Here is a 17,224-nt window from a genome sequence, read left to right as displayed (position 1 = left end):
TAGAACTGGATGTAACCCTCTTTGATGTTGTATTTGCAACCTTTGTTCACATTTGCAACATTTAAAATTCTTTATTGAGCATGATAGTGTTTTGAAAATAAAAAAAGATTCAAAATCACATTTTATGTTGGACTAAAGGACTAAAAAAGACACAAAATTACCCCAAAAAGATGCAAAAAAGACACAAAATTACTAAAAATAGACACAAAATGACCATAGAAGACACAAAATGACTTACAAAGACACAAAATGACTAAAAAATACACAAAAAGACCAAAATTGTTACGCTAAACACACAAGACACATATAATACAGTCACACTACAAGAAAAAAAAAGAGTTGGATGACAGGATCACAACAAAAGCCAAGATCACATTTATGTTGTTTTTTTCTTTGTTTCTTTTTGGTTCAAAATGTTGATCCAGTAAGTCAGATAAAAAAATAAAAAAATATTATTAGGTCATATAGGTGAGGTTATGCTGAAAAAAAATACCAACATGCCATTTCAACATTTTTTAAGTGGTGTATACAAGCAGGATGAAAAGGATTCAAAAATGGACAAAATAGCCCAAGACTCCATAGAGTTAAATGCCATAGCTGCGATAAACAAGCGAGCAGGAAATCAGCTGGGATGCTTAGTGAACATTCCAGGAATGTTCTGGTAAAATGTCATTGTTGTAGGTATTAACAAGCTGAACGCCATGGTGTGGATTTATGTTGGAGATGTATAGGTGATTTTATTTCTAAAATTATGAGCGTTATATTTTCGTACAGTAGATTTACAGTTTATATATGATTCCCGTTAGTGTGATCAGTGGTTGGTTTGAACGGCGTCACGACTAGAACGGTCACCTGGACCTCTGATTGGTCCAGAGCGCTCATCCGGGTACTGCGCTAGAACGAGCCCATTAGCTAAAGGTACCAATATGGCGGAGGTAAGAGAGAAAACAGGGGAGAAGCGATCGATCTTAAATCGATATTTATAAATGTTGTGTGCTGTATTTTCCATTTCTATGTTATCGATTTGGGAAACAATAGTTTTTGCCTTCTATATAGCGTGTTTCGTGTCATAATTGTCATTTTTATTCCTCTAAAATATGCTTGAATGTGTGGACTGATCCTTCACTACAAGGCCGCTGCGCCTCGCTCGCTCAGCTGCTTTGGTGTAGCGGCTGTGTAAATTGATACGTAAATTTTACGTTAGCTTGCTGGTTAAAGGAAATAACAGCTTATATAGTGTTTGTTATGAATGGAAATGTATCTTTTCTATTTAGGCTAAATTTCCGGCACATGTATTGTAAAGATCATCAATTCCATCGATTGCAGTGGCGAGCAAACCAAATTACTGTTTACATTTTTCGATGCATAGCGTTAACAGTAAGCTTGGGGGTTAGCTTGCTGGCTAGCTGACTGTTACAGGCGCCGACACTGCGTAAATCATTCTATCCCGCTCAACAAATTCCTATTTTTTTTTACTTCGACTGTGTGTTATGAAAGGAGTCTTTTTAAACCCAGTTTAAAAAGGTAACGTGGAATTTTCCTCACATTTGTCAAGTGTTTAGCGTTCACCCGCGGCTATCGTTTTATTAGCCACCTATCTCAGGTAACGTTAGCGGTAAATGTACTGGAAAAAAATATTTTTTGGCCCTGTAATTGTTATTCCAATCATCTATATAAATTCTACATAGAAATACTAATTCAGTGCTTTTACTTTAAAATAGCATTTTTCCATGTAGTGCATTACTTAGTGATTGTTTGTTGTTATGTGTCCCCAGTTTTGTATGTAAACTGAATCATTCGTTCCAAGTTATATTCACTAAACCAGTTCATTGGCTTAATTAGTTGATATTTCCAAGTAAAATGTGATTGAGGGACATCAGTGAATCTGCAATTTACTTGTGCATTTTCATTAAAAAAAAGTGGTTCTATTAAATAAATATTACTTAGAAAAAGCCTGAGTAAAGATTACAAACACTTTCTGTGTGGAAAAACTTGCCTAGCTTTTCTTAAGCAAATGTCACTCCAATTTTTTTCAGTGTGGAACTTTCCTGCCCAACTATTCTGTGGTTATAATACAGGGCATTAAAGGCAATTTTTCTTACTCCGCTTGATTGAATATTGGAAGATTAAGCGCTGGCATAATGCTTGAACCCATGTTTCAACTCATTAATGCTCTGGCTTTATTTCTTGCAGGCTTCCCTAGGGAGTTCAAGTCCAGGTAAGAAAACCCACGGCACAAATTCAGTATTGGTATACACTCTTTATGATGACTTATGTATCTATATTGAAATGACACACTTTTTCATGCTTGTCAATATTAAATTATATGAAGTATTACATATTTTGTTAGAGAAAATTAATTTGAAATTGCCAAAATGTAATGCTTTTCTTATTGCAACATATTGTGTATGTGAAAACATATTTTAAGTGTACATCTTCAATTGTCAGTCTAAAAAAATCAGTTGTGCTTAAAGACTGAGACACTTAATATGATTTTTTTTAATATGAGTTTTTCTTATCCCCCCCACACAGTTGGCTCTTTATCATCAGAGGACCATGATTTCGACCCAACAGCAGAAATGTTAGTTCATGAGTATGATGACGAGAGGACTCTAGAGGAGGAAGAGTCTCTGGAGGGAGGAAGGAATTTCCGCTCAGAAATTGCAGATCTAGAAAAGGTAAACTAATAAATGCTCAAAATGCCTTAAAACAAATTTGGTGATTTTTAAAGTGCCAGTCAAATCTACATTTCTGCATATAAGAACATTTTTATGTGTGGTTAATCTGGAAACGAGTGTATTTCTTTAATGCAGCAAGGCTGCAAATATTGACACTGATAGCTGTAGATGCTACAAATAAAGGTCAACTAAGTTGAAGTACATATGCATTCTCTTCATTTCATTCACAAATTGTCTCTTTGTGACTGAATTAGAGTTTGTTGTTGTTAAGTAATTAATTAATTTGCTTTAAACTTGAGGTTAAACAAACATGTATATCTTATTATTCTGTGGAATTCATAAGGGTTTTTACTATGAATGTTTTAATCTAATTTGGATAATGAAGGGAGAATGCGCAGTAGCTTTATCAGTAATGAAGTGCTAATTTTGCCTCTTGTTTGTTTGTTTTTTGTTTTCTTTTAGGAGGGGAACATGCCTTTGGAGGAGCTTTTGGCCATTTATCGCTATGAGGCCTCAGCAGGCTCCAGTATAGACAGCTCCTCTGGAGACCTGACTGATGAGCTGCCTGACATGACTCTGGACAAGGTAAATAACTGCTGAAAACAAGTAGAAGTAAATGTATTTATCTTAAATAAATAACTAAGATATTCTGTTGATCTGCCCCAGTATACAATGGAATTTGTTCTTTTCTTTTAGGAGGAAATAGCTAAAGACCTGCTGTCTGGGGACTATGAGGAGGAGACCCAGTCCTCAGCTGATGATCTCACCCCTTCAGTCACCTCCCATGAGGCAACCGATTTCTTCCCAAGAACACTTCGATGTAAGTGGCACATGCTAAAAAAATATAGTTTGCTTTGCAGAATTCAAGCTTGTCATGCAATACAATGCCATACATTTTTTTTCCTGCACTAACAAAAGGGGTGTCTTCATTATTTAATAAGATGTCAATCATTTTGAATGAATCAACAGTTAATTCATTTTCAAGTCACTTGTTTTGACCATTAAATTATTATATTAAATGAACAATAATATAAAAACAGCAGCTTGATTAATCAGTGAAAAGATTAATCAATTAAAAAGAACTGCATCTGTTGGTTTTTAATTTTTTGTCTGTTTGTCTGACATGTAATGTTTGATTAATAGAATAATTGTTTCCGCACAATGACTAGGTCTTGGCCCAGTTGTGCCTGCATACTTTAAACTTTCGGGTAGATTCGGGTGAATGTATTTTGGATGAAATTCACTTGCTTACCGATTATTATAGTACAAAAATTTACACCAAGGCTGGTAGGTTCAGCATCAGGCCCTAGTAGACAGGAGCTACCATTGGAATTCATGTTTTTTATATGTTTTTATTTTATCAGCTAACGCAATCTCTGATGGTGATAAAGAGTCAGAGTGTGATGAAGATGGCCCAAGCCCAGAGGACTCTAGAAAGGTAACATTATGAAACGCATTAAGATAAAGAAAGTCATGTTAAAAGTTGAATCAAGGCTAGTTCACTAAATATGTCTTTTGTTTGATTTTTTTCCTAGGAAATAATGGTGGGAACACAGTACCAAGCAGAGGTTCCTTCTGGCCTCTGTCACTACAAAGAGGGGGAAAAAGGTGATTGCTTTTTTTGTTGTCAGCATGTGTGCGGAACATGTTCTTTTACGGTGTGTTCAGACCGGACGCGTAGCGAATTTTCGCCCAAGAGACTATTTAGCGCCAAATAATTCCCTCCATTTCATTCTGTCATCAACCAGGATGAAATGGATGAAACAAGGGTTCATCCATAGGACAATATTTCCCACATGTTTCCCTTGCTGTGTATGTCTTCACTGAAAACCAACCTCTCATGTCACTCCCTGCTGCTGCTGCTGCTCCTGACGCCTGGTCCTCACCTGAGGCTCCCTCAACTGCTGCTCCCTCAACTGCTGCTCCCTCATCCTCATCGTACTCTGCGGTCCTCTCTTCCTCGTCCCCCCGCACCATGTTGCCACTTGTCTCCCTCGGGGTGACGAAGGGCTCGAGGAAAGAGAGGACCGCAGAGCACTTCCACCTTTTTCCTGTCCCTCCTGCCGACCCACTCCTCCTTCCTGCCTCTTTTCTCCTCTCTCTCATGTATGTATCTAGGAGCCCCTTCCACTTCCTGCGGCATACCTCCTCTGACAAGATACAAACAGATAAATATGCCGGCCGGTGAAGGCTGCTAGGAACGCTGATAGGCTGTCCCGACACAGCGTCACGCGAATATTTCGGCAAAGTTGAATTTATTGAACTCACACAAATTTGCGTTGTTTCATTCACGCCGCGACATTCGCGTCAATCGCGGCATTCGCGTCGCGCGAAACCCGCGATCCGCGCCGCCGGCAAAAATTCGCGTCTATTCGCGTGTTTGCATTGACTTTGTATGTAATCTTGTCGCGCGAAATATTCGCTACGCGTCCGGTCTGAACACACCGTTAATATGATAGCCAACAAACTTTCTATGAAGATGAGATACTATGCACAAAAGTGACTAATCTTACTGAAATGTACTTTGTTATGCAGTTTATGAGGATGAAGACGAATTATTATGGAGCCCAGGTACAATGTCAGAAAACAAGGTTAGGACTTTCCTGTCTGATGTGTTGTCACGGACAACAGATGAAAAGACAGGATGTGACAAACCATGGATGCATGTACGAGACAATGAGCAGGTAAGTCATTTCTTTATTTATCAGTCCTTTTATATTGTAACAGGGATGAACTTGTGCAGTGTACACTAGATTTTTTTAAGGTACCTGTGGCCAATATTAGTCTTCACCGGTTCCCTCTTTCCACATAGGCTTTATGTGAGCTTGTCAAATGCAACTACAACACCCGCGAAGCACTAGAGAGACACTGCAGCCGTGTAAAGTCCTCAAAAGGTAAGCAAAGGCAACTGTTTCCTACTGCATGCATGTAAAATGTGTAATTTCTCACATGAGGAAAATGTCATTGGTATATTTATATTGACAGCAATTAATATGTTGAGCTCACAATACTGTCAAAATAATCCTTAAATGTTGCTGCTGTTTGTTCTTTCAAAGTTGCATCAGGAGTGCAGGACTTAAACATCTAAAAAAGTGTCCATTACATTCAAGCCCTTGCTAAACTAAGGAACTAATTCATTAATAAATTTATACATGTACTTAGGAGACAATAGGTCCAAATAAAACAGCTGATGAAGCCAATTGCTGCCAGACAACGTGGTCTACATTTCACAGTATATTTGCATTGTGGTGTCTACCATCTAGCGCACCAGAACTAGCTTATTGCTCTTGAACAGATTGGTTGTTGTAAAATACTCATTCACTGCCTGTTCACACCTTGTCTCTCCTGAATTATTTGCAAGAGGGCACTCCTGGGGGCGCAGGAGGTGCGGCAAGCTCACCTGCAGGCATACATCAGCAGTGTTTGTGTAATTACTCTTACTGCCAGGGGGGAGACAAAACTTTCATGCTGCAGGTTTGCGCTGTTGTTAGCTACCCATGAGCACTGGATGAGGGGTTTTGCAAAACAAGAAGCAAAGTACCCAAAGGAGTAAATACCTCCACCTAGAGCTAATAATCGGCTTCCTTAGGAATTAGTTGCGCAGTGAACACTGTACTGCGTATGTGCATAGGCACATTAAGCTAGCCACTAGGAGAAATTCATGTTTTGTTTTTTTTCCAAAATCCTTTGGTTAGATCACTAACGTCCATAAATTTTCAAGATTATTTTGTTGCACATGAAGTCAGATAACATTTTAAGTTGAAGTAGAAAGCCTTTCTAAGTCGCATAAATAAAAAAATATCTTATTGAAGCACAAATAGAACTGACAAAAGTAATAATTTATAAGTAAAAATAAAAATGTATTAACCTATTTCTGGTTTCATTTCAGAAAAATCACCTCCATGGTCAGAAGAGGAATGCAAGAACTTTGAGCACGCACTACAGATGTATGACAAGAATTTTCATCTTATACAGAAACACAAAGTGAGTCTCATTTCATCATCATGAAAATTCCTGATTTCCCTTTTACACAAGGATAAAACATACTCATTCATTTTTAATTTTTTTCCCCCACTCAGGTCACAACACGAACAGTAGCTGAATGTGTGGCGTTTTACTACATGTGGAAAAAGTCTGAACGCTTCGACTTCTTTGTGCAGCAGAATCGGTTTGGGAAGAAAAAGTACAGCAGCTATCCTGGTGTAACGTAAGTGGCATAATAGGAACTGATGCATCTCTTTTCATTCCTTTTGTGTTTTTGCTTATGTTTAATATAATTTAGGACTGAACAATAAAAAAAAAAGTGTTTCATTTGAAGAAAATTACAGTTAAACTTGATTCTTTGTATCCAGTGACCTGATGGATAGGCTGGTGGATGAAGCAGAGGGACTGGCAGTGGACAGTTCCTCCTCTGTGTGTTCAGGAGCAGGTGGAGGAGGAAGGCTGGAAACCACCACAGACCAACAGCTTAGCCTGCTTAACTCCATCACTGCAAGCGACCTCACAGGTCAGTAATGGGACTAATGGCACTGGCATGTTATACTATGCCTCTGTTAATATAATTTCTATGGTGATTCAATTTGATTACTTTTTATTGACAATTTTATGGCTTACTATACTATGACATTTTTTAAAATGTTTTTATGGCATACTATGACATTTTGACAGTTTTTAGGGCATTAGGGGTGTTTCCATTACAGTCCAATACCCGGAATGAGGCGGGTCTCACTCGCCGAAACGCCCCTAACTTGAATATGAGATAATGGAGACACGCTGAGTGAGCGGACATTTGAGAGGGCGTGGCCTAAAACTTTCCCAGCAGCCACTCTTCCCCCTAAAGGAAACACAGCTATTCTGTACTATGACTATTTAAACATTTTTATAGAATACTATACTCTGAGGTTTTTATTACATTCTATATGAATTTTTATGACATGCTCTTCTGTGACTTTTCACATTTTATGGCAGACTACACTTTTTTGACTTAACACTGTTTTGACTGTTTTTGCAGCATATTATACTTTGACATTTTGAACTTTTTTTTACACTATATAACAATGGCATTTTTATGATTTTTTTTTTTAGGGCATACTGTAATGTGGTGGTTTTTGGACAATTTTTTTGCGTACTATACAGTGGCATTTTTGGACTTTTCTTAAAGGCATACTATACTATGACGTGTTTATGACATACTATAATGTGACACTTTAGGGCACACTATACTATACAAAAAATGACATTTGTATGGCATACTAATGACTTTTTGACATTTTTAAGGGCAAACGATATGACAATACATGTTCATGGCATACTTTTTTTTTTTTTAATTGCTTTTTATATGATATACTATATCAGGGGAAAATTGTTGACTAAGTACAAATTTATCATTGCCACGTATTATTGAGGGACATGCATTAAAAGTGCACACACAAAAAACAAAATATTTTCCTTTTCACTTCCACATTTAACAGCTTAAGTTTGCTCTCTGAAATTGCTGCCTTTTTATGATCATAAAAATTATTGTGCTAATTTTTCAGTATGTTGTTTTTTCCCCTCCTCCTCAATCAACATGTTTCTTGACAAGAGTCTCTTACTGCTCATAGTTATTCAGTGTTAATTGAGTGTCCTGTCTCTTTGCAGCTTTGAGTAACACTGTAGCCACAGTGTGCAACCCTGCAGAGGTTGGCTGCATGGACTCCTACAGTTTTCCTCCACTGGAAAGTCTCCATCGTGGGTCCCTGAACCACGACGAATCCCTTGGGTTCCCCTCGAATGGTGCAGACCCCGACTGCCTCAACATGCTCGACGCTGGCTTCTACCACTCTGATCTGGGCCAGCTAGGAGGGGTGTGTGTCAACAAGGACTGCGATCGGCCATCCAAGAGACTCAAGATGGCCCTGCCTGACTCCTTTATCAATGACGTGTCTGTGGGAAACCTTGGAGTGGACTTCGAAGCACGACGGACAACAACGCACCACCACCGAATTACCGGCGCCAAAATGGCAGTGTCTGTCACAGACTTTGGGAGCTTAGCTGGCAGTGGTGAACCCAACGGGTTTCTGGGAGCACATGCACGGCACCACACACAGCACACTGCAGCACTTCAGTCAGAGTGATCTTCCTCATCTTCATCCCTTGTTTTTCCCTTTTGAAAACCCTTATCCCGCTTGTACATAAGACTGACCTCACTGGAGAATCCGATTTGTTTAAATTTTATTATATATATATATCTATATATATGTATATGAATATACTTTTTGTTTTCATTTTTTGTGTAATATGACATCAGTGATGTCTATCATATAGAACTAAAATCTTGATTTCTCTCAAGAGTTTATATAGCCAATTATTTTATTCTCGTTTTGCGGTCTTGAGATGTGTAACGTCCATGTACAGTGGGGCCCAGAGGCTGCAGTAGGAGAGTTGTGTATCTTCCTCCCTCACATCTTCACACATCATCTTCAGTATGTTATCCTGCCATTCTTTTCAGCTGCCAAAATTGGCTCATTTTTCTGCCTCTAGTGTCAGTATTTAGTTGCTTGTCTTTGTTGTTTTGAAGTGGTACTTTTTTTTTTTTTTTTTAATTAGTGTTTGGTTTACAGGTACTTTTAAGTAACCAGGCTGGTGCAAATGGTTTTATTTGTCCTCAAATAAACTTTGCTAGATATTGTATGAAGAGCAACACTAGCGTGGAGATTAGCTTGGCGATCAGGAGGTGTGGCGGCTTCAGCTGCAAAGGCCTTCCAGTTTGGTTGTCTTTTCTTTTTCTTTTCTCCTGTGGAAGCTTGTCTGCAGTTGGTCTGCTTGTTTACTTTTAAAACTGTTCAAAGTGGCCAAACTGGAACATATGAATGTTTGCTACAGTTTTTTTTTTTTTTTTATTCCATCTGGTTTCACTCAAATTATAGTCCCTGATTTCTAGTTTTTCTATTACATTTCTAAACAGCTGATGAAGAAAACCTGTGCAGAGTAACATAATAGGAGTCGCCTTGTTTTACATTTGGATATGCTTTTTTTCCCCTTTTTTTGTTAAAAAAAAAAAATCCTGCTTCTTTCTAGCAGGGTATCAGACAAGCAAACCATAACAGCAAGATTGCAATGCAAAGATAATGGTTCGTTGTTTAAACATAGACATCATCAGGCACTGTAAAGTGTGTATTTATTACTTTTGCTTTGTGAGATTTTGTTTAATCCTTTTACTCATGCTACTCTTAGGCAGATTTAGCTGATGTGTCCTTTAGTTGTAGATAAAAATAATGTTAGAATATGCTCCTAAATCACGTAATGCCATTTTCACACCACTTAGCAAGCTTGCTAGCAGTATTATGTTATTTAAAGCCACTCAGATTTTGTATTCAACCTCTGCCTAACCTGTACTGACTAGAGAATTCCCTGTACGATCTAGTTGGCAGTTTCTCTGAGTCCAGTAGCAGAAATGGAGCTCTTGTCTCATGACTGAAGTCCATAATTGTGAATTGTAAAATGTTTAGCGGGTCGTCAGTTGAATTGGATGCAGTAGTAGTGTTTACTTAATTTATCTATGCATTGTGCTATGAATAATTAGTTTGTTTCAGGGGTACATCATGTTTGTCATGTCCATAGATTTAGTAATTCACCATTGTGTGTACAGACAGGATTCATGCTTATAAATCAATATTAAGTTTCGAGTAATTAATTTTCCAAGCCCAGCATCAGAGAAGATATTCACTTCTGTGTTTCATGTAAATAATTAGCAAATAGCCTTTAAAAAGTCTATTAACTGACCTCTTACACTTGTGAATCTATGTTGATACAAAGGTTTTAATTTGATTCCTTGTCAAAAGGCAATAATTTGTAGATATGTACAGATATTTTGGGTTTTTGCATTTTACCAGTTGACTTGGTGTTTGAATTTTGTTTCCCTCTTTGGAAAGTCATGATCCCCAGGACACAGCTGAAACCACGCATGCCAGCTGTGTCCATTTCTCGAGTGTACCACTGAAAACGGCTTTACCTGAAGACGTATTGATATTACTCAATGTTGCAATTTTGCCTTCAAAACTTGCAGCCATGTGTAAAAGACGCTCAGCTTTCTTTCTTTGAAAAGTTTTTTTTTTTTTTTAAAAACATGTCGTCGTCTATATTTGTCTCGATGGTAAAGGGATGACTGCTGCTCTATGTATGTGGAGAGCTAGTTTCTCTTTTAATGCAATGTGCATAATGCAGTAGGTCCTCCAAGCTCTTCTAGCTTTAGCAGTGCAGTGATATTTATTTCACCTGTGGTTTGTACAAAGACTCAGAAAAACTGTCAGAATGTAAAGGCCATTAAGTAGTAGAAGTAGGTTTTTCACCACCCTGTGAACTCTCGAAAATGTGATATTTTATTGATATCTCTGGTATGAGACTTGTGTGTGCAAGAAAGCACTAAACAAATTTATTTTATATTTTGTATTGTGTTTTGAAGTTTAAAAAGGAAAAAACATTATTGCAGTTGTGGTTTTGAAAAAGAAAACTCGAGTCCTTTGATGAAAACAAAAACACCTTTGTGAATAAAAACCTACAAAACTTAAAAATGTATATCCAGAAATATAGACAATCAAACTTCACTATGAGAAATGTTCAAGAAGCTATCTTTATTGTTTATAAGAATTGTACATAAACATTGAGTTGTTTTTTTCTTTTGTTAAACATTATTTTGTATTTTCTGTTGTACTTTAATACCTTGTGTACAGATCCAGAAATAAAGCTCTGGAAAAGGTTCAGTGATGATCAATGTTCTTTAACACCACACATACTTTACAGTTTTTGAAACAAACGTTAAGCTTGACAGTGGACCTGCTGATGCTGTGTGATAAAGTTGAAAGTAAGTGGATCTTGAGCTGAAATGATTATCAACTGATGTGTCCAGCTTAGCTTTCAGAGCCAACAAGAAGTCACGAAAGTGCTCAGAATAATCCAATGACAATGGAAATGTCAGTTGAGAGTTTACTGATAAGGCAACACAAAAACTAAAATTGTAGTTCATTACATTGGTCTTCTGAGAGGAATGGGCAGAGTAAGAAAGTCCTCAGCCAGAGTCACTTCTACACCACTGTCTTGTAGAGCATTTTCCGCCTGTCTCTTGAGTTCTGAGACATCATCCTCGTCCCCTTCCTTCTGCAGAGAGCAGGGTTTGTACCTCTGGCTGAAGTGGTACAGAACCAGCCTCCGCGCACAGCAAGCCCGAGCCACTGCTGCTGCCATTTCAGGTGTACTGTGTCCGTGGTCCACTGCTTTCTCTCGATGCTCATCCCCAAGGGTGGCCTCATGAACCAGAACGTCTGCTCCACTGCACAACTTCATTGGTCCTTCTCCAAGAACTGAGCTGCAGTCTCCAAAGATGCAGACTTTCCTCCCAGGAATGGCTTCCTCCAGCACCTCACTAGGCATAATAAGACGCCCGCTCTCCAGAGTTACAGACTCACCACTTTTAAGCTTCCCATAAAGCGGACCTGGTTTCAGGCCTGTGGGACACAAAATTAGACCAATCACAATAATGTACAATAAAAGTTTATTGTGCCAAAAGTGTGACATGTATCAACAAAGTTTAATAGGAGGTAATTGTTGGACATCCCAGATGTTTCCACATTTGAAGCATTTTCAGGCATTTTAAAATTTGACAAAAATCGACATACTATAGTATGACTTTTTTTCTCCAGCTTTTGGACATTGCAAAACATGGTGTTTTTCTGTCATTTCTGGCAATATAACGATCTAATATGTATCAACAGACTATAATAGACCTATTTGAAGCATTTTAGAATTTGACCATTTTTGACAAAAATTGACATACTATATGTAGTATGACTTTTTTTCTTCAGTTTTTGGACATTGCACAATATGATGTTTTTCTGTCATTTCTGGCAACAAATGATCTAATATGTATCAACGAACTATAATTGACCCATTTAATTACATTTTTGACATTTTAAAATTTGACCATTTTTTGTAGAAAATCAACATACTATAGTACGACTTTTTTTTCCAGCTTTTGGACATTGCAAAAACATGGTGTTTTTCTGTAATTTCTGGCAATATAATGATCTAATATGTATCAACAGACTATAATAGACCCATTTTAAAATTTGACCATTTTTAACAAAAATCGACATACTATAGTATGACTTTTTTTGAGGGGTTCATTTTCGGACATCCCATAATATGATGTTTTTCTGTTATTTCTGGCAATATAACGATCTAATATGTATCAACAGACTATAATAGACCTATTTGAAGCATTTTTAGGCATTTTCAAATTTGACCATTTTTGACAAAAATCGACATACTATGACTTTACATATGACTACATATGACTTTATAACATACTATGACATGCTATGAAGTCCTTCAGTTTTTGGACATTGCACAATATTGCAGTAATATTATGCTCTATGCAGACTATTATTGACCCATTTCAAGCATTTTTAGGCATTTTAAAATTGACAATTTTTTAAACTATATACTACCACATATATCAGCAGACTATAATAGATCAATTTCTAGCATTTTAAAATTTAACCATTTTTTTTTTTTTTTAAAGATTATTTTTTTGGCATTTTTGCTTTTTATTGAAAGTGATAGATAGAAAGGGGGTGATAGAGGGGAAGACATGCGGCAAAGGGAGCTCAGGCCGGGTTCGAACCCGGCTCCGCCGCAGAAAGGACTCAGCCTTAATGGTAAGCGCTCTACCGGTGTGAGCCACCGGGACGCCCCGAAAATTTAACCATTTTTGACAAAAATTTACATACTATAGTATGACTTATTTCTGAGGGGGTAATTTTCAGACATCGCATAACATGGTGATTTTCTGTCATGTCTGGCCATATTTTGCTCTAATATGTATCAACATACTATAATTGATACATTTTAAAATTTTACCATTTTTGACAAAAATCGACATACTATTTATTATGACTTATTTTTAAGTGGGTCATTTTTGGACATCCCATAACATGTTGATATTTTGCTATTTTTTAACAAACTATACTACTACCAGTATCAACAGAGTATAAGTGGGGAATTTTTTTGCATTTTCAAATTTTACCATTTTTGACAAAAATCGACATAATATAGAATACAATACAATTTACTGTTTGCCAACAAAAAAAATTATAAAAGTATATAGTATGTCATGAAAAGGTCATAAAAAATCATAGTATGTAAAATATTTTATTTTATAGAATGTCATAGTATTATTATGCCGTAAAAATGTAATACTATATTATATTACAAAAAATAATTGTCATAGTATAGTTTGTCTTAAAAGATATCTTCACAATGCCACAAAATATTTTTTATAAGAAGTGTCATAGTATACTAAAACATTGTCAGAAAAAGTCCAATGTATAAATATCCAATATCTGCATATTATCTTCATGGATCATGATTTAATTTCTACAATCATTTTTCACTACAACTGTTCAAATAAAGTAAAAGGAAAGAACTCAAAGTGCATTTACCTAGTTCCTTCAGGAGTTCAGTCTTAAGTCTTCCGGGTCGATCATGCTCCTGAATGCAAAATCCAAAGGAGGGGATGCGGTGAAACAATCTGAAGGCCTTGACAACAAACTTCTTGTCTTCAAAGAGGAGGTAACTGTCACTGGACACATCCAGGGAGATCGTCCTGCCCAGCTGCTCCTGTGGGTGCAGAGGACCACTCGCCGCTGTCATCTGAAGAGACACAACACAAAACATCAAATATTACAATCTCCTGTATGGGAGGAGAACACAGTCACGATCGTCTCTTGGGCCGAGGGAATATTTTCAACAATTTTTTGAATGGAAGTTAAGCTTAAAACATAAAGTTGCTGTATTTAATTGCCGTTTGAAGACAATTATTAAATAACATGTTAACACTGCAAAATGGACATATTTAAAGTAAAAGACATACATTGACCTCACAGAGAGTAAAGTATAATGCAGAGGGACAAAGAACACTTCGATTATCTTAAATGTCATAAATGCAAACAAGGTTTTGGTAGTTCAGGGTGGAGTTGGGTTGAAAAGGGATCCTTGCCAGTTTGAGTCAGGTTGGGCTTGAACAAAAAGCCAAGGAACTAACACATGCATTATCCTTAGCCGTGTATCTGAGCTCGGTCAGGGGGGGCTAGAGCCGATCCTAGCTGACATTGGACGAGAGGCAGGGTACACCCTGGACAGGTCATCAGATATTCACACCTACGGGCAATTTAGTCACCAATTAAACCTAAGCTACATGTTTTTAGACCGTGGGAGGAAGCCAGAGGACCTGGAGAGAACCCACGCTGACACAGGGAGAACATGTAAAGTCCACACAGAAGAGCCGCAAGCTGGAGTCGAACCAGTGACCCTCTTGCTGTGTGTTGTATTGTGCTTTGTACTACAGGGCACTAAGGTGTGATTTATTACCATTCAGGAATAACACCAAAATCAATCACATACCTCCAGGCTGAGCTGTCCCTCCTCTGGACTCTGGCCAGCTGTGGGCTCCAGCTCGTGTACTACAGCAACATACATTAAATAAATTAAGAGAGTACATTACAATTCAGAACTATAGAACAACAATGTAAGAATTATTAAGTAAATTAGGCTGGAAGTGGTAAATTAATTAGCTGTGTGAAATATAGCGAATAAAAAAGAACGCTATAAAAGTAGTTGTAGTTTTTATATAATGAAAAAAATTAACAATGACAGGTAAAAACCTGATGCTTTGCACAGTATCATCCAATTGCAGATACTTCAAATTGCAAAATTGAATCCGAGTTGGAAAGGCTGGATATCAAGTCATTTTTTTTCTTGCTATGGGTAGCAGTCCATTGCGTAGCATAAACATTAAACTGCAGGGGATGTTTGCTCTGTTGCTCAAAATGTCTTGCTAAACTTTTCATATACTCTATATATTATACAGGTTTGCTTCCCAAAGTCCATTTTCTTTATATGTATAAATATTCAATTGAATAACTAGTATGCAGAGTAAGAAAAAAAATCTGTATCTGAATGAAATGTAATATCTTCCCCTGAAGGTGGCAGTCACCCTCAAAAAAGATAACTTTTCTCTCAGAATGTGGCTGTTTGTGCTAAAACTGACACCAGAGTGTTCAGGACTGCAGTAGTGTGGACACAGAGCTCAGGTAGTACACGTTGTACCTGCCTGCGTAAGGGAAGAGCAGCTGTGATCCTGTGAGGCCAAGAGTCACCCTTAGAAAGTGCCGGAGGCCACGGGGCCCGTAGATGTCCACACAGTTCAGGTTCTGCTGCTCTGGGTTGGTGTTGAGGCTCACAGTGCAAAGGAGACCAGGCAGACCAAACAGGTGATCTCCATGCAAGTGGGAGATGAAAACCTTAGTGATTCGACCTGGGTAAAAAACACAAAATAGCATTACATACTTCATCCCCAATATCTCTACACATACTGGGAATGTGGAGAGAGCAGGGTATTTTCTATTCTATATTAATATTTATATGGAAAATCCATCCTTTTTTTCAACAGTGTCCTTGTCATATGGCCCAGTGACTCCAGATAATTACCAGATATAGGACACACCTGTTTTTATTGGATTTTACAGCTTCTTCTGTTTTATAATAATAAAAAAAAATCATATTTTCTATTCAGTAGCTTGCATGTCATGTGACCCAATGGCTCCAAATCAATACTGAATTACTTCACTGGACAAATAGGACACACATATTTTTTATTGGATTCTACAGCTTCTTCTATTTCATATTAATTTTTTAAGGAAAATACATTTATATTATGTATATATATATATATATATATATATATATATATATATATATATATATATATTATAACTTCCATGTCATGTGACCCAGTGAGTCCAAATTAATAAAAAATAGTATTACTACACTAGACCAATGGGAGACAAATCTTCTTATAGGATTTTAGTGCTTCTTCCATTTAATATTCATATTTTTAGTGGAAAATTCATTTTTTTAGTCAAGTAGCTTCTATGTCATGTGTGTCAAGTGACTGAAAATCAATACCACAAAATACTACACAGATTGGACCAAGAAGACACACCTCATTTATAATAACTTTTTGATTAGTTAAATATTGTACTCTACTTTTGGAAAGAATTAACATTTCAAAGGTTTTGGTGATGGAATGTAAAAGGGATTATTGGAGCTGGGGTGCAGGTGGTAGGTACATTAAAATACGTTTACTTAAAAGTTTATTCAAGGCTTGTTTTCAAGAACGTTTTAAGACTTTTTTTTAGTTGACCAGAAACTTTTAAAGGCGTGTTGCAGTGACTCACCTGCTCTGAGTTGGCTCTTCATCAGTTGTGTCTGTGTTCCCTCCCCGCAGTCAAACAGCCAGCACTCCCCCTGAGTCCGCAGCACCAGAGCCGAGGCGCCGCGGTGAGGAGACGGGTAGGCCGAGCCGGTCCCCAGGAAAGTCATATCCATGGTCATCCCGACAGAGTTTAAAGACAGCCAGGTGAAAAAGCCTCCAGCTACAAGTGAAGCAGCATGCTATGCTCGCTGTAAACTGTCACACTGTGATGACGTGACTCGACCGACGGTGCAGC

At 37.5% G+C, this 17,224-nt stretch overlaps 2 protein-coding genes across 3 annotated transcripts; one reads left to right on the top strand and one right to left on the bottom strand.

The window, feature by feature from the left end:
* Positions 1-841: 841 nt before the first annotated feature.
* On the top strand, positions 842-10,776 carry mier3b (mesoderm induction early response 1, family member 3 b). Of its 2 annotated transcripts, XM_059336941.1 has the most exons (13): positions 842-935; positions 2,194-2,218; positions 2,533-2,678; positions 3,141-3,263; positions 3,375-3,498; positions 4,043-4,116; positions 4,214-4,286; positions 5,214-5,362; positions 5,491-5,572; positions 6,568-6,662; positions 6,758-6,885; positions 7,031-7,185; positions 8,319-10,776. In XM_059336941.1, the coding sequence occupies exons 1-13, from the start codon at positions 927-929 to the stop codon at positions 8,792-8,794; spliced, it is 1,659 nt and encodes a 552-aa protein (XP_059192924.1). In that variant the 5' UTR covers positions 842-926; the 3' UTR covers positions 8,795-10,776. The 2 variants fall into 2 exon arrangements, with proteins under 2 accessions (XP_059192924.1, XP_059192923.1); XM_059336940.1 differs by lacking the exon at positions 842-935 and having other exon boundaries at positions 1,855-2,218.
* Positions 10,777-11,628: 852 nt separating this feature from the next.
* Positions 11,629-17,179, bottom strand: elac1 (elaC ribonuclease Z 1). Its single transcript, XM_059336942.1, has 5 exons — positions 16,952-17,179; positions 15,826-16,029; positions 15,117-15,175; positions 14,156-14,366; positions 11,629-12,160 (listed from the first exon to the last, which is right to left on the bottom strand). Exons 1-5 carry the CDS (start codon positions 17,106-17,108, stop codon positions 11,682-11,684), a joined length of 1,110 nt encoding a protein of 369 aa, XP_059192925.1. The 5' UTR covers positions 17,109-17,179; the 3' UTR covers positions 11,629-11,681.
* Between the last annotated feature and the right edge of the window lie 45 nt (positions 17,180-17,224).

The sequence above is a fragment of the Centropristis striata genome, chromosome 7, assembly GCF_030273125.1.
Source record: "Centropristis striata isolate RG_2023a ecotype Rhode Island chromosome 7, C.striata_1.0, whole genome shotgun sequence".
Classification (NCBI taxonomy): Eukaryota; Metazoa; Chordata; class Actinopteri; order Perciformes; family Serranidae; genus Centropristis; species Centropristis striata.
The sequence above is the reverse complement of the archived record's forward strand: the minus strand, read 5'-3'. Positions and strand labels throughout refer to the sequence as shown.

Coding starts and splice junctions, on each gene's coding strand:
- mier3b (XM_059336940.1), top strand. CDS start 2,170: ATGCTCTGGCTTTATTTCTTGCAGGCTTCCCTAGGGAGTTCAAGTCCA. Junction 6,663..6,757: donor ATCTTATACAGAAACACAAA/GTGAGTCTCATT, acceptor TCCCCCACTCAG/GTCACAACACGAACAGTAGC. Junction 6,886..7,030: donor AGCAGCTATCCTGGTGTAAC/GTAAGTGGCATA, acceptor CTTTGTATCCAG/TGACCTGATGGATAGGCTGG.
- elac1 (XM_059336942.1), bottom strand. CDS start 17,108: ATGACCATGGATATGACTTTCCTGGGGACCGGCTCGGCCTACCCGTCT. Junction 15,176..15,825: donor GCTGCTCTTCCCTTACGCAG/GCAGGTACAACG, acceptor ATGTTGCTGTAG/TACACGAGCTGGAGCCCACA. Junction 12,161..14,155: donor TGAACTCCTGAAGGAACTAG/GTAAATGCACTT, acceptor TGTGTCCCACAG/GCCTGAAACCAGGTCCGCTT.